The following is a 19,878-nucleotide window of genomic DNA, read 5'->3' as shown; positions in this document are numbered from 1 at the left end:
GGGAGGTGTCCACTGCTCGGGCACGGGGGGAAGCGGGGCTGGGGCTTGGAGGCAGAGCTGATCGGACAAATGAGCCTTCCCCTGCCCCCTGGTGTGGCCGCTGGGCTGCCTCCGTCCTGGACAACAGACCACCCCACGGGGCCACTTAGGGCCCGCACAACTGTGACCAAGCCATGAGCCCCTCCAGCCCTGAGGCCACACACCTGGCAGGGGGCGGTGGAGGCAACCGGGAGGGGGCAGCTCCCGTCCCTCCCTGAGGACCAGCTCAGACCATCCCAGGCGCTCAAAGCCACTCAGATGCTACAGACCCCATCAGCATCCTCAAACAATGCAGAGGAAGGGAGCCAGGAACCCCCCAAGCTGCCTGCCAGGACTCCTACGGGACCAGCAACTCAGGCTCTGATGACAGAACGTCAGTGAAGGAGGGACCGGGACCCTCCCCCTTAGAAGAGAGAGAAAGGGCTTAGGGAGCAAGTCAGAATGTGGAACAGGAGCAGTAGTGAGCCTCCTGTCACTAGAGATGTGCAAGTGGAGGGATGCCTCGAGGGCCAGACCTCAAAGCAGGGGTGTGGGGAGCAGGACCCCACAGGCAATAAAGAAGCCCCCGCAGGTGCAGCTTTGGCTAAACAACCTTGTCCAGGAGGACCAGGCTCCATGGCAGCCCACCCCCACCCCCATCGTCCAAGGAAATAATGAAGATGCCAGCACCGACTGCGCTAAGCCCATCCCGGTTAAGCCTTATCACCTCCACCAGTGGAGCGATGGAGTGAGAATTCCCAGATGAGGACATCTGGGCACCGACAGGAGCAGGTGCCCCTCTTGGCCCCTGGAAGCCCTGGAGTCAGTCTGAGCCTTGACTCAGCGATGGGTCAGCAGCTGGGGGAGCCCACGGCTCAAGCAAGAACCAGAGATAGCTGCAGGGGGCCGTCCAGGCTGCCTGCCGCTCTGCCCCACCTCTGGCCACCCCAGGAGTGTGGGAAAGCCACAGCCTGGCCAGCAGGGCAGTGGGGACAGTGGGAACCGGTTCTCAAAGCGCAGGACCTCAGTGTCACCAGTTCGGCACTCCCTCGGGGGCAGGAACCATCCACCCTGCATGGACTCCTTTGCTCCAGGGTCCTTTTCCAGGGGCCGGGAGTGAGCACGGAGCTGCTGTTCCCAGAGGAGGTGACATGGCCCCATGGCCAGGACCGCCAGAGCCAGGCTCACTCTCCCCTCCTGGGGGCGGGCAGCAGACCTGGAGGGTCCTTGGGGCACCCTTTCCTGCCCAATGCCCTAGGCTCCGAGGCAAGCCGGCAGTGTATCCGGGGGTCTTGGTGCCCCTAACCCTTTACTCTGCCCTAGCAGGGACATCAAGCAGCGCCTTCCTCTCCCAGCCGCAGTGTGGACAGTGCAGTTCAGTGGTTGGGGGCACAGCCGCAGGAGCCAGCCACCAGGTCCCCACACCAGTGCCCCCACTTAGCGCCTGCATAACTCGAGCAGGCGACTTCCCCTCCCCGTGCCTCGGCGTCCTGGACTCTAACATGGGACAACAGTAGATTCTGCCTCGTGGCTGCAGGCAGTTTCAAGGGTTTACACAACCTCAAAGAGCTTAGGGCAATAGCAAGTCACAGCTCTCGGGGAGCAGCCGTGGGTGTGTGGGATGTTATCAAGGTTGGCAAAATCTCGACCATGTCGACGGGGGGGTCAGATTGTTCCCAAGGGCACGGTGGCAGGACCTGGGGTCCGCGGCACCGTGGCTCCATCCCTGAGCCCCTGTCTCACACCCACGCTTGGAGATGACAACCCAGAGAGGGAGTGGGCAAAGCCGAAGCCCGCCGACAACAGACACCTCCGGCCAGCCCTGCGCTGCCTGGAGGAGGTGGCCTCCGTGGGCCCCGGCGCCAGCCTCAGATGGCTCCAGGTGTCCGAGCTGTGAGCCTGCCGCCCACCCAGCACAGGACTCAAGCCAGAGCCCCCACTGAGCTCAGGGATGCCGCCGGACAGTCCTCGTGAGAAGGGTCTGCCTCCGTCTTCGCCGGGGGGAGGGGCATGCCCATCTCCTCTGGGGCCCTGTGGGAGGCTGGCCCACTCTGGCCACGCGTCCGTCCGAGGGGTGGGCACGCCCAGACTGCCCGGCCCCGAGACCCGCCTCCGGCCCGACGCGCCTCCCGGCCAGGTGGGAACCCTGGGCGGACGCGGATGTGCACGGCGGCCATCCCTGGGTGCCAAGGACGCGGGCAGCCCCTCCCCACCGCGCGCCCCACAGGTGACCGCCGGAGCCGGGGCGCCACTCACCGTCCAGGTGGCCGACTTGGCTGTGCTCGACTGCTGGAAGGTCACCTCGAAGTGGTGGGGGCCGGGGTAGTCGGCGTTGGAGGGGATGGCAGGCGCGGGCGACATGGCGTCGAAGGTGGAGCTGGGCTGCGCGTAGGGCGAATGGCTGGGCACGCGAGCGGTGTGCTCCGGGGCGTAGGGGCTGCCGGCCGAGGCCGCGCGGCTGCCCAGCTGGTCCATGGTGCTGCTCAGCAAATGCAACTGGGACTGGCAGGAAGGGGAGGAGGGAAGGGGGAGACACACAGTCAGGCTGGAGAGTGGAAGCCATCCCGTCTGGGAGGTGTCCTGTTACAGGAGCCTTAAAGGGCCAGCAGCTCAGTCATCCCAAATATTTCCTGGGGTGGGGGGCGCCCACCCGACAGGTCACTACTTGTGTTGGGATAAACTGACATAGTCACCTCGCCCTCCCCTCTCCATCAGCCTCCCAGTGCCTGGGCTCCTGGGGCTCCACCAAGCACACCTGGAGGGGACCGGCCTGCGGGGGCGGCTCCCAGCCCTGACTGACACCCTGGCCGCCCGGCCGCACTCCCCAGGGGCAGCACCCAGCCCAGAGAGCCACGCCTCCTGCTGTCCCACCGTTACAGGTCAAGCTGGGGAGACCCCCCCCCCGGGAGCAGGGCAGAGGGCGGCCCCAGCGCGCAGGGTGGGCACACCCCAGGCTCCGGTGCAGGGGCTGCCTGCCCAAGAAGCTTTGGGAGGCCAGATGTGGCCCCTCGGTCCAGCCCTGTAGGTGGTGGGACAGAGCTGGGGGCTGAAGGACGGTGGCTGAGGCCACTTGCGAAGGGCCTCTGTACGATGATGACGGGCTGCCTTCATCCATCCGCATCTGAATGCCCCCCCAGTTCCCCCTGCTAGCAGGTCTGCCTGGTCCACACCCTGTGCCCACCCCAGGGCACTGGCAGCCTAGCCCCCTCTGGGGCCACACACAGAAGGAACAGGAACTCTTAGCCTCATGGTGTGGGCGGGTCCCCTGGGTCACCCTCTGTGGGGTCCGGACCAGCAGCCCCTGCCCGGAGCTTAAGGGAGGCCCCAGCGAGGAAGGGAGGGGGCGGGCACCGGCCCACGCTTCAGCGTCTTGAATCCAGGGCAGAGCAGGTCTCCCCTGGAGGGCTGGCAGGGAAGACCCACCTTCCCAGTCAGGAGGCTTCCAACAGGAGGCGGTTCGGAGGGTGACACAGTAGCTGACAGGGGCCAGACCTGCTCTAACCGCAAATGTTTAAACAGCTCCTTCTCTGTGCCAGCCAGGCTCGGAGGGAGGGCGCTACTGCCCCCGATTTGCAGATGAGGAGACTGAGGCTTGGAGTGGGGATGGTAACGCCGGGGCACCGTGAACTGGGGGGACTTGCATCTGGCGGGCAGAGGGCCTGGAGTCCCCCTAGCGGGGCGGGGGGGAGAGGCAGGACCGGACAGCGGGAGAGGGGCCCCTTTGCTCTGGACCCCCTTCCGAGAGGCAAGCACTCTGCCCCCTCCTCCAGACTGAAAAACAAACGAGCGAGTTCCTTGGATGGTGGGGAGAACCCCCGCCGTGGGGCGACCCCGGTGCTCAGCACCCCCTGCACATCAGGAGGATTGGGCTCCACAACCCAGAGCCCCCTGCAGCTCAGCACCCCGGAGGCACACCCGTGTCCACATCACCGAGCCCCCCGGGCCCCCTCCCGACCTGGGGAGGGAAACCCTCTCCTGAGGTCTGCCCAGCCTGGAGGAAGCTCAGCACAGGTGATGACCGAGGGGGAGGGAGGTGACGGGTGATGGATGACAGGCGGCTGATTCTTACCAAAGCCACTGCCCCCCACCCCCCCAGCCCCGTTCCTCCTGCCCCACCGTGCCCCCCCGTGCCCCCCAGAGGCCAGGCAGGTGCTTTCCTCGGATGCTCCCGCCCTGACGGCCAACTGCCACCCAGTGCAGATCAGCCGCCAGGCCCGACCCCATGCCCTCCCCGTTGGGGACAGCCAGACTGGGCGACGCCGTCAGGGTGTTGGCACAAGGCCCTGGCCGAAACTGCCATCTGACAGATCCCTTGGGTGGGTCTCAGGCTTTTCTATTTGAACCTCCAGGGCCATTCCCCCCACCCTGTAAACCTGGGGCCCCAACACCAGTGGGATGGGGGACCCCTGCTGGGCAGACCCCACTTCCCCGCCCCACTAAGGCCACCTTCCCTGGTCGGCGGTCCCCCCCAAAGGCCTTCCTAACTTCCTGTGCCTTCACCTGTAAGACGAAGGGGGCCCAGTGCCCACTGCCTTGCCTACCTTGCAGGTGGATAAACAAACTGCCGAGTCCGTGATGGAATGTTATTCCTCCACCGTCAGAAAGAAACTCCTGATGCTACAACCCGGAGGAAATGCAAAAACACGCCACACGAAGGCGCCGACACGAAAGCTCACACGCCATACGGTTCCCGTTTGCATGAAAGTCCAGGGATGGCAAACCCACAGACAGACTGCAGATGGGGGGCGGCCAGGGCTGGGGTGGGGCTTCGGGGTGACAGCTAAGGTGCAGGGTTCCCTTCTGAGGCCATGAACATGCTCTCAAATGGACGGTGGTGATGGGTCCATATACCTGTGAATTTTTTTAACTGGAGTATAGTTGATTTACAATGCTGTGTTAGTGTCTGCTGTACAGCAAAGTGATCCAGTTATACACACACATGCATATTCTTTTTCACATTCTTTTCCATTATGGTTTATCACAGGATATTGAATATAGTTCCCTGCGCTATACAGTAGGACTTTGTTTTTGGTCCATCCTGTAAATAATAGTTTGCATCTGCTCATCCCAAACTCCCAATCCATCCCTACCCTGCACTCCCCACCTTGGCAACTCTAAGTCTGTTCTCTGAGTCTGTTTTGTGAATATGTTTTAAAAATACTGAATTGTATACTTTAAGTCGGTGAATTGTGTGGTATGCCAATTATAACTCAATAAAAACAACTGAGGGACCCGGCCAGTCCTCACCTCTCCTGGCCCGGGCCATTGTGGGCGTGAGGGGAGCGACAGTCAACGCCTCCAGAGGGCCCGGGTGGGGGCCCCACGTGCTCTCACACCCCCTTGCTCCGGGAGGGCACTGCTCTGCGTCCCCCCGGCTTACGCCTCCCACTGGACTTCAGACCCGACGAGGACAGACCTTGTCCCATGGGTCATGCATGTACCCCCACGTGGGCACAGGAAACGTGGCCAGTGTGAACTAAGCTGCGCTGTGGACATAAGGGCACAGACTCCAAGGACTTAGTGCCAATGAAAAGAAGAGAATAAAATATCTCTGGGCTTCCCTGGTGGCGCAGCGGTTGAGAATCCGCCTGCCAATGCAGGGGACACGGGTTCGAGCCCTGGTCCGGGAGGATCCCACATGCCGCGGAGCAACTAGGCCCGTGAGCCACAACTACTGAGCCTGCGCGTCTGGAGCCCGTGCTCCGCAACAAGAGAGGCCGCGACAGTGAGGGGCCCGCGCACCGCGATGAAGAGTGGCCCCCGCTCGCCGCAACTAGAGAAAGCCCTCGCCCAGAAACTAAGACCCAACACAGCCATAAATAAATAAATAAATAAAATTTAAACAAAAAATCTCACTCACAGTTTCATATTGATCACTGCTGAAATGAGCATAGTTTGGGAAAAGCCAAATAAATCCTTGAATTATTTTCACTGTTTCTTTTCACCATTTTTAACGTGGCTACAAGAAAATGCAACGTTACATGTGTGGCTTGCATCCCATTTCTACCGGACGGCCGGCACAGGACAGGGTCCTCAATCAGTGGCCAGTGAGGGACTCGCAACTGTAATTATTGTTATTGCTATTATTATTATTAATTATTAGCACATCCTTTGGGGTTGTAGTGCGTTTCTCATTACAGAGTAGTTACTCAGGAGGGTTGCTGAATGAGACAGCAAGTGGGCACAGGGATGGAGGGATGGAGGGATGGATGGATGGAGGGGGGGATGGAGGGATGGAGGGAGGGAGGGAGGGGGGAGGGAGGAATGGATGGGGAGGGGGAGGGAGGGATGGATGGATGAATGAATGGATGGATAGATGGATGGATGATGGATGGATGGGTGGATGAATGGATGGATGGAGGGAGGGAGGCGGGAGGGATGGATAGATAGATGGATGGGGCAGCAGGATGCCCCCCACCCCACCGTACAAATGCCCAGGAATGAGGACGGGATGTGAGCCTGCTTCTCCCACTTGCAGGAGGCTGAGAACCTGGTGGGTCCTGGGGGGAGGGGTCCCAGCCTGCCAACCCAACCCCCAGAGAGCTCCTTTCTCTTCTAGGTGATGAGCATGACCCCTCTGGAGGGTCTTCCCTTTCGCTCCACCAAGGGCGGCAGGGAGCCTTCCGCATCCCTAACAAGGACAGCCCAGCCTGGGGTTTCATGTCTGTCCCCCAGGCTCCATCCCCAACAGGAGGGCAGCCCAGGCCAGCGGAGCAAACAGCCCCTGCCTCCCAGTTCAGGGGAAGCAACCATGTTCAGATTTTAACTTGTCCACATTCTTTACAGATCTGAGGCGAGTGCCAGGGAATTAGTCATTGAACCAAAAGCAGCAGGGCTGATAGGATCTCCACGCCCAGCAGCCACAAAGCAAGAGGGAGCCTGGAGGCTTCCAGCGGGCCGGCCGGCACAGGAGTCTTAATGAGATGTGGGACCGCCGCATCCATCATCCAGCGAGGGTCCCATCTCCTCTCCTCTCGCTCCAGCCCTCCAAGGTGGCAGGCTCAGGGGCCTCCTGTGGTCTGGGGGCCTGGGAAGCCCCCCTTCTCCCCGGGAGCCTGATGACACTAGCCTTGTGCTGGGCAGATGCTGTCGGGGCAGACCGCCAGCGCTGCTCCTTCCCTCCGTCCTGCTTCCCCAGGGACACCCCTGCCCACACCCGGAGAGACAGCAGAGATGTTCGTCCCCCTGGTTTCCCTGAGGCTTTGAGCGCAGCTGGGAACCCGCAGATTAGGAAGTGTTGCATCCTCACCTTGAAAGGCCCTTCCTTCCCTACCCACAGGGAATTTTGCATTTCCTTCCCGGCCAGGCAGGGAGCTTTGCTGGGGCCACCCCCCACCCAGACCCAGCTGCTAAACAGGGGAGCCTGGACCCCAGGGGAGGCCAGCGTGGAGGCCAGTGTCGTGCCCAAGGCGGCTGCACCGAAGCCGGCAGGGCTAGGGGGTTCTCCAGAACCAGAGGCTCCCCGAAGCTGAGACGAGACCCACTTGGCAACAGGAAGGAACTCAGGAAAAACCAGGACGCTTTTGGTTTGTCTGGCTTTCAGTAAGAACTCCCAAGAGAGTGGGCTGATTGGGGCACGCCTGGCCCGCGGCGGCCCGCATGTGCCTACACGCGCGTGCAGGGCTCCTGGGCCCGACCCAAGGAGGGCCGCAAGCGAGCGGGAGTCGGGAGCCAGCGGGTGGCCTCTCCCCAGCACCCCCGGGAGCACCAGGCCTGCCTCTGAGCCTCAGAGGCCCCTACGCCCCGTGCGCTGGGCTGGAGCTCTGGGAGGGGGTCTCGAGGCAGAGAGCACTTCCCTCTCAGATCTCAGTGCCTCCGGCGGAGCAGGACGATGCCCTGGGGGCCCCTCTCTCCAGCCCCTCCAAGACGGTCCATCCATTTGCTCCACAAACGTGTTCTGATGCTCTCTGTCAACTTAGAGCAAGATGCTGGGCCGGGGGAGGGAGGTCAGACTGCCCTCCAGGTGCGGGCCGTCTGCAAACCCACACCGTGTGCCTGGGTTTATGTCCCAGCCTCCGCAGGGCAGCCAGGCTTGCTCCTGGGGTCAGCGTCTCTCAGGCAGGAATCCAGAGTGGCCTATTTTTGCTCCGTGTCGGGCAAGGGCGCACCTTGGGGCCCTCCAGGGGGGCCATGTGCACACGTGTGCTCACACACAGGGCCCAGAACACACGCGGAGATGGGGCACGGGGCTTAGACCTCAAGTTGTGGCCACCCATCTGCAGAGGGAGGCGGTTGAATGGGGAGGGGCTGAGGGGGTCCCGCCTCCTGAATGGACATCCCGCTGCCAAAGCCTCCGGAGTCCCAGGGAAAGGAGGAGGCTTCCCGAGGAGCTGCGGGGAGAGGTCCAAAGGGGGCTGCCCCGGGGTCGGGATCCCGGCCCAGTTCCCGCCCACCCCCAGCCCCACCAGCATGTCCCCAGCCCCCAGCCTCAGGGGCCTCTTGCCCAGTCGCTGCAGATCTGCTGCGGGCCTTCCCGCACACAGGTTAGCCCCAGACTGGACGCTCAGAAACTCTGGGCTGAATGAACCAGACCCTGGAACTCCCAAGTAGACCCCCCGAATCACACAGGCCCACTGTACCCACTCCTGTGCTGGGTGCACGCTGCGGCAAAAGGCAGCTCCAGCCCATGGCAGTCCTTCCAGGAGACCCTCGTGGGAGTGACCACACTGCACCAACCAGCACCCCGCCAGTGCCCAGGGGCCGGCCACCTCCCCGTGAGGGCAGGGCGGCGGCCCCCCTGCATCCTCCTCTGACCCCCACAGACTGCCGTCCCAACCAGCCTTCTCCAGGACCTGGGCTCTTCCCGCTCCACCAGGTCGACCCTTTCACTGTGAGCTGGATTTTGTGGGTTTATAAGTCTCCCATTTTATGTGATTATCTATTTAGAATTTGTAAACCATCTCAAATGATCTTGGGGGATGTACCTGGGAAATAAACCGTCTTTGACAGTTTGTGTCCCATTCCCTCCTAATCTCTAGCCTCCCTGCGTCCATGACCACCTTCAGCAAGGCTCCAGGATGCTAAGATTAGACAAGGACAGTACAGACGGGCTGTGACGTGCAGTCAGGGGACCCAGCACAGATTTACATTTAGGTACCACAAGTGCTCTCCGGAGTAAAACTTATTTTTTTTAGTGAACGTGGTAACAGAAAAACTTGTCAGTAAAATTTAAAACGACTCTGGTTATGTCCCCAAAGGCTCACGGTTTCAGGCTGCCTCACCCAGCGGAGGGGCCTCGAAGCTAGGCCAAGCGGGGGCAGCTGGGGAACGCGGAGCTCAAACACTGACTCAGGAAGCATCTGTCTGTCCCGGCCGCAAGGACACAAAGATTCGAAAGACAGGACTCGCTCGCCTTTGGGCAGTGATAAGAGCTCCCAGGAAGCCCCAGTTTCCAGCCTCCTTTCGACACTGCAGGTCCATACCACAGGGCCTTTGCTCGTGCTGGTCCCCCCAGCCCCAATACTGTCTCTCCTACCTGTACCACCTCTCAAGGATCACCTCCTCCCTGAAGCCACCCAGGCTCTCTCCACCTGTTCTGGTGTTCGAGGACTTCCTCCGCTGCTTCTCTGGGTACAGTAACATGACGATGCACACTCACGTGGGTTCACATCCGTGCCCACCTGTCACCAACGGCTTCTGTGAGGGCCCAGCAGTTAATACACTAAGAAGCTGAGAATGGCGCCCGACACACGGCATGCACAGACGTGTCTGCTGTTGTTCCTACCGGCTCCCTCTCCCCCTACCTGCCCCCAGGTGGGCATGGATGGCCACGGTCCTGGGAGCTACCACATGGATGGCTATCGCGGAAACATTGGTTCTGGCTCCTTCTTTTCTAAGCCATAGGAAGGCCAGCTCACTCATCCTGCCTTCTTCTGCATTCCTGGCAGAAATGGAGGTTTCACGCTTTTAATGTTCTTTCAAGGTGTGGTCAGAAGACCGTCACTCAGGGCACCCACCCAAGGCCCTGAGGGCCCGTCTCGGGGAGGGCCCCCTGGGAGGTTTGACCCTTTCTGGCAGCTTGGGCCCATGCTCACCCTGCCAAGTGCTACTTCAGTTCAGCAGAGAATGATCCAGTAGGTCATAGCGCACCCTTCCCTCCACGCCCAGAAAGGATCGGGAGGGACTCAGCAAGGGACAGAAATGACAGGACAACTCAAAAGCGCAAAGGAGGCTGCCCGGCGGCAAGGGCAGGCTGGCAACCAGCGTGAACAGGGACCCAGGATGAGACACGTAATTACAGAATCCCCACCGTCCAGGGAGCAGGGTCAGGAGACAGAAACTTCTCCTCAGCACGGAAGCCCCGACCTCAGAGATGAGAGGCTCCTACTAAGCTAATTTCTCTCCATCAGAGTGTACAACCCATCCAGACACTTCCCTCCTATTCTAGCTCCTATTTCTGCATTAAGAACCGGCTGAGTTTCCAGGACACCTGCAGCTCACACGGGCAGCTGTCCCGCAGTCCAGTCCATGGTGCCCAAAGTGTGCGCCACGGCACGACTGCAGACCTTATCAGAGCCTTGAGGACAGCCGGCGTGTGAGGCGAGTCTTGGAAAGAGAAGTGGCACGGAGTGCTTGCTAACCAGCAGCTCCTGTCCCCACAGGAACCAAGGTAGCTGGCAGTGGGGGGTGAGGGGAGAGGACCTGCCTCTGGCTCTTTAAAATGGCCCCCCTTCTGGCAGAGGGCAGGCTGGAGGGGGACAGTCTGACAAAGAGCTGTCCCTTCCCCGGCAGGCAGGGATGAAGTTCCGCCCGGTGGGACAGCGCCCTGGTCCTGCCTCCAGGGAGTGCTGGGGTCCCCGCCCATCCCAGGGCACCCAGCCACCACTGGCCTGTCCCAGCCCTGCCTTTTCCAAGTGGCCTGGCTACATGGCTTGGCCACTGCCTACTCTGTTCTCGAGAGGAGGCCGGGAGACCTGGAGACAGTGGCCGAGCAGCAGAACGCTTGCCAGCTGGGTCCCAGGGCGTCTGTGCTGCCACTGGTTTGCCCGTGGGACTGGGTTGGGGCTGAACTGCCGGATTCTAGAGAAGCCAGGAGTGTCCCTGGGGGGCACTTTCCGGGACTGCACCTGTGTCCCTGCTCCTTCCAGGAGGGGCCTATGTGTATATTTATTTTAATAGATTAAAGTTGGACCTTTTTTATCCCATAAAGGGTTGGGCCTTTTTATCCCTTTCTTATGAAAGGGTTGGAGAAGTTATTTTTTTGGTTTTTGCTTTTGTTTTTTTTTGGTTGCGTTGGGTCCTTGTTGCCGCGTGCGGGCTTTCTCTAGTTGCAGCAAGCAGGGGCTGCTCTTCGTTGCAGTGCGCGGGCTTCTCATTGCGGTGGCTTCTCTTGTTGCGGAGCACGGGGCTCTAGGTGAGCGGGGTTCAGTAGTTGTGGCACACGGGCTCAGCAGTTGTGGCGCACGGCCTCAGTAGTTGTGGCACACAGGCTCAACAGTTGTGGCTCGCAGGCTCTAGAGCGCAGGCTCAGTAGCTGGGGTGCACGGGCTTAGTTGCTCCGCGGCATGTGGGATCTTCCCAGACCAGGGCTCGAACCCGTGTCCCCTGCATTGGCAGGCGAATTCTTTTTTTTTTTTTAATTAATTTATTTATTTATTTTTGGCTGAGTTGGGTCTTCACTGCTGCGCGCGGTCTTTCTCTAGTTGCCGTGAGTGGGGGCTACTCTTCGTTGCGGTTTGCGGGCTTCTCATTGCGGTGGTTTCTCTTGTTGCGGAGCACGGGCTCTAGGCGTGTGGGCTTCAGTAGTTGTGGCACGTGGACTCAGTGGTTGTGGCTCGCGGGATCTAGAGCGCAGGCTCAGTAGTTGTGGCGCACGGGCTTAGTTGCTCCGTGGCATGTGGGATCTTCCCGGACCAGGGCTCGAACCCGTGTTCCCTGCACTGGCAGGCGGATTCTTAACCACTGCGCCACCAGGGAAGTCCTGGCAGGCGAATTCTTAACCACTGCGCCACCAGGGAAGTCCCAGCCTGTGCATTTTTAACAGAGGAGGGTCCTGTGAGCAGCAGCATTTAAGGTCCCACCAGACTGAAAGGAACTAAAGGATCAAGGTTTGTCTTTTTTAATTGGGGGGAGGGGGGCATCCCTTTTCCTCTGGCCGTAAGCCTCCAAAATAACTGTCCACGCCTTTGTGAAGCCACAGCAAATGCTCCACGGCCACCCTGGCTAAGCGCGTGCAGTATCTCACACCCTTGACCCTCAGCTCTTTCTAGAAGCTGAAGCAGGTCTCCCTGGCTGCTCTGTGCGGAGCCAGCAAGCTGGCGGCAGCTGGGCTGGGCTCCCCGCTAAGGCTCCTCTCACTCTGTGACCTCAGCCAGGCTCACAAGGATCAGGAAGGGGAACCTCGAGACCCCAGAAGGGGAGGCCCGGCCGCCGAGCTGGCCCTATCGGTGTCCTCCACGCCTTCCCTGAGACTCCTGACAACGGGGAGTGAGGATGTTTCCCAAGAAAACCCCAAGAAGCCCAAATGCAGCTCCAAGCAAAATCTACCCGTGACCTTCCCAGATGTGCAAGGTGGTGACCCACCAGCCTGAGGCTCCGCAGTTCCTCCCAACTCCCTCCCTCCCTCCTTCCCTCCAAAGCTTGCTGGGTCCCAGCAGACATGCCCACGCTGCCTACCCCTGCGCTGTCTGTTGCGCCCCACTCCCCCTGCGGCCTCAGCACCCACCCTGCATCTAGCGCTGCACCAGGGCCTGCAGAGCGCCCTCACAGCCCTGAGGGAACAGGCTCCAGGCTGCCCCCAAGGTCAGCCTCTGGGCACCGGCATTCAAGCTGCCCGAGGCCCAATGCAAGGCCTGGCTGTGTGGTCCAGCGGGGGACCTCTTTGCAAAAATTGGAAATCTGGTAAATACACTTAAGTCCCCTACATAACAAACGAGTTCCGTTCCAAGGGCGTGTTCGTAAGTCCAATTTGTTCGTTAAGTCCAACAAAGTTAGCCTAGGTACCCAACTAACACAATGGGCTATATAGCACTGTCCTGTAATAGGTTTATAATACTTTTCACACAAATAATACATAAAAAACAAACACAAGGGACTTCCCTGGTGGTGCAGTGGATAAAACTCCACACTCGATCCCTGGTCAGGGAACTAGATCCCACACGCATGCCGCAACTACGAGTTCACATGCCACAACTAAGGAGCTGGCGAGCCGCAACTAAGGAGCCTGCCTGCCACAACTAAGACCCGGTGCAACCAAATAAATTAATTAATTAAAAAAAAATAAAAAGTTAAAAAAAAACAAACACAAAAAATAAAGAAAACATTTTTAATCTTACAGTACAGTCCCTTGAAAAGTACAGTAGTACAGTACAACAGCTGGCATACAGGGGCTGGCGTCAAGTGAACAGGCAAGAAGAGCTACTAACTGGAGGAGAGAGAGGAGGTGGGAGATGGTAGAGGTGAAGGATCGCCAGCAATAGGAGAGGGAGGGCAAGCTGCAATTTCACTCACGCCTGACGCTGATGGCACAGCTTCTGGTTCCTTGCTGGATTCAATTCCATCTACCCTCTTGAAAAAATGATCCAGTGATGTCTGGGTAGTAGCTCTTTTTTTTCTCATCCTAGATGACACGGTAGCACTGGATTGCATTCTGAACGGCTGCTGCAACCTTCACGGACTGTTCTACGTTTGCATCCTGTGCCTCAAAACCTAACAGCGCCTCCTCAAATAGAGAAAATTCCCTTGCCACTTCCTGCGTCGTGAATCTCTTCGGTTCTTCAGTTACTTCTTCCTCTTGTCTCTCTTGGCGCTTCTCAACAGTACCAGCTACATCACTGCTGCTTTTACTCTTGCTTCCTGACATCCTGGGCTTGAAATAAAGATACTGTACTACTGTACCCTATTCAGTCCTGTACAGTAAAGTACACAAAAGCACAACCACTTGTAGAGGATGCATGCATGTGACAATGTACGCCAGACACATGAACTAACTTACGTGATTGGACGCAAGAACGCACGTTCACGTCTTTGAAAGTTCGCAGCTTGAAGGTTCGTATGTAAGGGGACTTGCTGTAGTGTTATCTGAGTCTTCGTCACGGGACCAGTGTGGATCCAAATAGGAGGGGGTCTGGGTGCAAAGGTCACCAGGTGGAGCCCCCCTGCCCCCCGCGCTCTGCCGGGCCCTCTGCCCTGTGGCCCCTCCCCATTCCCCTCCTGCTCAGCTGTCACCTCCTGCAGTGAGGCCCCCAGCCCATCACTCCCACTCCAGGTACAGCGCCTCCTAACCCAAGCTTCTACCCTGAGTGACCCAGTTCATCCTGTTCCCACGCTGGGGAAGGGTTAGGGTTAGGGTTAGAGTGGGGCAGACGTATGTCTGTTTGTCCCCACCGTCACACCAGGTTTGAGGCCCTGGGGTCTGATTTCAGAGGCTCTACCTGGGGAGGGTCAGCCAGGTGCCCCCTCCTCTGGCGTTCTCTGTCTGCTCTGACCCCCCAGTGTCCCCGTGCTCCCCGGAGGATACCAAAACCAGACTTTCAAAAAATAGAGAATGAAACTTCCAACTCCGTGATCTTCGCTGGCAGGCGTGTCTGGGCTTGGGTGCAGCCTCGCCCAGAGGTAAGTCACTGACAGGCCGTCTGGGCTCCGGCTGGGAGATAACCCGTCCCACTCGGAGCGGGACCTCCATCCTGCTGGTATTTCCCACAGCATCTCCAGGAGTCTGTGATTAAACGGATGGAAATGCCAACAAGATTCGACTTGTGCTTGGGGGGAAAGGCTCCTTCTCCTCCTGAAAATATGCACATACGCTCTCTCCTCTCACGGGGCCTTGCCCAATCCCAGCCAGGGCCATGTGGAACTTTCCACACCTTGCGCCGGGCTGCCAGGGAGGCGTGTGTCTGCAGGACCTGCAGGACCTGCAGCCTCCGCCTGCAGACGGCGCTGCTGAGACAGTGAGGGCGCAGCCTGGACCCGAGAGCCTCCACAGGGTCCCGCAGCGGGTCTGGGGTCTCAGGCTGCGCCCCTGCCCGGCTCTGCGGAGCTGCCCGGGAACAGGCAGGTGACCCATGGGACGCAGAGATTTTTTTTAACCACCAGGAAACGATCCCAGTCCATGCTCCGCCTCCCAGGGCGCTGAGAGCCTGGAAGGAAAGTGGGGAGCTTGGTGATCTGTCACAGGCCCAGCTCGAGGGGTACGGCAGGGGTATGGGCTCCCCTCTCCTCCCTGAGCACCCCTGGGGGGCGGTCTGCCCTCTCACCCCCTGCCTGCACCCCCAGAGCCTGATCCACGTGTCCCCTGACATCCTTTCATCCATCCATCACTCTGTCCGTCTGTCTGTCCATCCTGCAGATGCTAAGCACGCCCCGCCGGCACCAGACACTGAGGACACCGAGGGGGCCGTCGAGGGGCGGCGGCCCTCCTCAGTGGGGACGATCGTGACAAGTGCAATGGAGGCGCAGGGAGGGTGCTGCGGGATGGCACAGAGGGGAGGAGGGGGCAGCCCGCAGAACTGGGGGAGGGACCGCCTGGACTTACTCAGTGAGTCCTGAGGGCCGACCCCAGCCCCTCCCTCCAGCTCTGAAGCCAGGACCAGCTTCCCGGCAGGGGGTGCAGCTCGGCCCTTCAACACACATCTCCCGGGCACCCCCCAGGCCCTGGGAGGCAGCGGTGGGCACAGAGACGCAGCCCGTACCCTGCACCCTCCAGAGCTTAACTCCCATGAGGAGAGGATAGCAGAGAACCATCGAGTGAGCGCGAGGGGCTTCAGAACAGGCTGGAGACAAAGGAAGAAGACAAAAGCGACCCAGTTGGGGGCGGCCAGGCCAGTGGGGCTTCTCGAGGCAGACGCCACTGGCGGCCCAGGTACTGGGGAGGTCTAGACCCAGATGTGTGAGAGGGGGAAGCCTTTGGGCCAGAGAGCCGCAGGGCCGAGGGCAGGACATTGCTCAGAGGAGCAGAACCCTCCCTCCGGGAGCCCATGGGGGACTGAACGCAGGAGGGACCCTCTAGCTCCGGAGTCGAGTGGGAGCTGCACGGGGCCAGCGCGATCCAGGTCAGGCTGACAGGCTCCTAATGAGCGGGATGCTGGGCGCCACAGGAGGGGCCCAGGAACAGCTCCCAGGTGTTGGCCAAGTGAAAGGACGGAAGGGTGGATTTTCCGCCAGCTGAGACGGGACAGTCACCCATGGGGGGCGGAGGGGGATGTATGTACGTGGAAGTGGGGATGCCAGAGGGCTGGCGCTGCGGGGATAGACCTAGAACCTGGCGAAGGGGCAGGAGGCTGGGCCGGCGAGCCCGGCTGATGGGGTGACCCCTCTGTCCCCCTGAATCAGGCTCTGGCATCTCCTTCCGGAAAGGTCAGTCCCTCCCCCAGCCCCGAGAGCCTTGCACCCTCTCAGCACACGGTAGCTCCGTCCCCAGCCCAGGGCCCCCCTGCTCCCAGTTCAGCTCTGTCCTCTCCCAGCCACGGAACGTGACTGCCTCCTGCCCAGGTCCCCAGAGGCCCGTCCCTTTTCTGTCCTCTCCGCCTCCCACCTCTCAGCATCGTGCCGCCCCCTCCCGCCAGCTTCCCAGGCCGCCCCTCTCGTCTGCTTGGTGGCGTCTCTCCCTGTGCTCAGCTCCGATCTGGGAAGCCCGGAGCTCCTCTCCCTGCGTGGGGCCCCACCCCGCCCTGACTGTGAACCCTACCTGTGCCAGACTCCCCAGTGGTCACCTCCACCCACACCCTCCAGCACGCAGGACACCTGCCGCGAAGGGTCCAAGCCGCTGCTCCAGCCAGTGCGGCCCGGGCTCCGCACCGCCCTCCCGTCCGCGAGGCTCCAGAACCCTGGGCATTCCCCTCGGTCCTCTCCTGCCCTTATTCCAGAGGTCAAACAGCCTCCCTCACCTGACCACTTCCCACCACCACCCCGATGCCTCCAGTCCCCTGGGCGGCCCTTGTTGGGCTCGACCTGCTTTGCCCTCAGCCCCACCGGACATCCTCTCCCTCCCTCCCGTGGCGTCAGGAACTCCACGCTCTCCTTCCATCCCACCTCCCACCGTCCTCCGTCCGTCCGCTGCTTGCGTCTCACACACAGCACAGTCAAAGCAGAACGCTTACTTTTCACCCCAAATCCCACTTCTTCAGTTTCCCAGCTGAATAAGTGATCACTCCCTTCACCCAGTCACTTGGGTCCAAACCCCCAGCCCATCAGCAGATCCCGTCCGTCTGGAACCCCAGAGCTCTCAGCCCCTCCCCTGCTCCCACCCGGTCCAAGGTGCCTACATCCCTCTCCATCCCGGGCCTCCAGCCGGCTCCCAGCCTTGCCCTGCCCTCCTGTGGTCTGCTCTCAGCACTGCAGCCCAGGCAGCTTCTAGAACTCACGAGGGATCACGTCCTCCTCCTGTGTGCCCTCATATACAGTAGCAAGCACTCAGCAAATATTTCTTACCGCACGGATTGACTTTTCGCTCCTGGGGTCCTCCTGTCCGAGGCTGTCCCGTCCGTAGGGATGGGTGGGACCCTGGTCCAGGTTGCACGTGAGATCCAAGCGCTGTGCCCTCCCGTGCTACCCCAGCTCAGGGCACACACCTACGACTCCCCCCACGGGCCTGGCCCATGGGACGGTGGCATGGGGCCAGGCCCAGTCACCCGAGACCAAGCCTTCGATGACCCTGCAGCCCAGACGGACCTGGGCCCGTCAGCAGAGGCAGGCATGGGGGAGCCAGTGCTGTCCAGCACTGCCCGTCTCATCTCTTGCGAGCCTAAAGGGACACACGTGAAACAGGAGCCTGGGAGGCGGCTGGGTGGGGTCCCTGGACGCCCCCCCGAAAGAGGAGTGGACGGGGAAAGCTGGAGAGTCTGGCTGCTCTCCGTGCTCATCCCATCTGCGAAGGGGCCCACGGGGCGTGCCCTTGGCTCCCTCCTGCCCCGTGAGCTGCCGGTCTGTGTAGGTGGGAGGAGATGCTTGGACCAGCAGCAAGCCCACCCCGGCACCAGCTGAAGGACCCCAGTAAGTGGGCCACGGCAGGGGGTTGTCCAGCCCTGACCAGGGAGCTGTGGGCCGTCGGCACAGCACGGGCTACGGGGCTCAGAATGGTGGGTCCCTGGGAGCTTCCCTGGTGGTCCAGCGGTTAAGACTCTGTGCTCCCCATGCTGGGGGCCCGGGTTCGACCCCTGGTCAGGGAACTAGATCCCACATGCCGCAACTAAAGGTCCCGGTGCAGCCAAATAAATAAATAAATATTTTTTTAAAAAAGAAGTAAAGAAAAAAAAGAAAGGTGGGTCCCCCAGGAGACCCAGCCGGGGGTCCCGACAGCATCCTGCAGCTCCACGCCTCCTTCCCTGCCCAGTGGGCTCCCAATAACCACAGAGGCGACCGCATGACCTCAAGTTCAACCCTATTTGTTCATACCACTTCCCCTCTGCACGCAGTGGTAAGATCACAAATACTCTCCCTCTGGGACGGAAACGGAGACACTTTCACAAATCAGTATGACCCAGCCCAGCCCACCTGGCCCGGAAGGGGCTCCGGCAGCCTCTACCTACCATCAGAGCTGCTCTAGGCACTTGCTGACCAAACAAATGAACAGGCCACAGGCATCCTGGGTCTACAGGAAGCCGGGTGATGATGGGGTTGGCCATTGCCGGTCCCCAGGGCGGGGCGGCGGCAGCAGCAGGGTGGACGCCAGCGGCCCCCTGCTGCCCACAGCTCCTGCAGGAAGGCGACGCTCCAAGGCCCAGAGCCGGGGGTCCCGTGCCTCCCATCACCGACCCCGACCCCTCCCTGAAAGGCGATGAGCTGCAGCCTCGGCTGACTTACACTGCGACACCCATTTCATTCGAGAGAAAAGATTATACCAGAGTCCTCCATGTCCGCGGGGCTTCTCAGCTGGCCGGGCAGGGACACTGGTCTCCAGGCCCCCGGGCCTCTGGCCCTGCCTTGGGTTCCGTGTGTGACTACAGACCCCCAGGCGGCAGGGAGACAGTCCCTCCCGGCTCACGCACCGTCTTCGTGGAGAGTCTGGGGGTACAAGGCTGCTCCCCGGGGAGCCCCTGGCTACCGTATGAGCCCAGTGACAGGTGCTAGTGGGTAAATGAATCAGTAACGGAATAAGTGACAGAAGGGAGCCATGAGGACTCTAGCTGTGGCCCGCACGGGGCTGCACCCTTTTCCAGGGCTGGGTTCCAGATAAAAAGCTCATGCCGTGGGTGGGAGAGGCCATGGAGCTTCCGGATGTGAGTGAACAGAGCCAGTGCCTGGGTCAGCCCGTGTAGACGGGCCGTACACCCCTCACCCCTCCTGGGTCCCACACACACGGCTTCACTCTTCCCATGACCTTGCCTGGGGACACCCACCTGCAGGCACAAACACACGTACCTGTTCCAACACACAATGCGAACAGCAGCACACACACCCACTGTCACTCACACACTCAGACACACGCACACAAACACACCTTTGGGCGCGCACAGGGCCAAGAGACCGCAGCTCTTTGTGGCTCTGCGTTCACGGCTCCTGTCCTCCGCCCGCAGAGCTTGGGGACACCTGGACTCTGTCCAACTGTCCGTCCCAACCCTCTGCCCACTGCTGGGTCTCCCGCAGGGCAGGTGGTACCCATGGCCCCCACGCCATCCACCTCCCTGGCAGGAAAAAGGCCCGGTGGGGAGCAGCTGAGCCCCACCTCAACCTGCTCAACTAGCAGCCTGGTGCCTGCTGGCCCCAGGGACTGGGAACACCTGGAAATGAGCCCAGGTTCCCGGGGCTCAGGCCACAGGGGCCAGGCACAAGCTGCAGTTCCTTCCTTCCCTCTGCCCGGCCCACTGCCATCGTGAGGGGCAACAGGACACCTCGAAGTCAGTTTTCTGCGAGCCCCTGACCTGCAGCTTGGCCGGCAGGAAACACTCCTGCCCCCGCAGCCAAATGAGCAGCTTCCTAGGTAAG

General features: G+C 60.7%; 1 protein-coding gene across 1 annotated transcript in view; it reads right to left on the bottom strand.

Annotated features, from left to right (window-relative positions):
- The window catches only part of TP73 (tumor protein p73), a 58,025-nt gene that overhangs the window by 17,328 nt on the left and 20,819 nt on the right, over positions 1-19,878 (bottom strand). Inside the window, exon 4 of the mRNA XM_068537699.1 lies at positions 2,275-2,520. Within this exon, the coding sequence (XP_068393800.1) occupies positions 2,275-2,520 (246 nt within the window). The remainder of the gene's footprint in view (positions 1-2,274; positions 2,521-19,878) is intronic.

Source organism: Eschrichtius robustus, chromosome 3, assembly GCF_028021215.1.
Source record: "Eschrichtius robustus isolate mEscRob2 chromosome 3, mEscRob2.pri, whole genome shotgun sequence".
In the NCBI taxonomy this organism is placed as follows: Eukaryota; Metazoa; Chordata; class Mammalia; order Artiodactyla; family Eschrichtiidae; genus Eschrichtius; species Eschrichtius robustus.
Note: the sequence above shows the minus strand (reverse complement) of the source record. Positions and strands in the feature narration are given on the sequence as shown.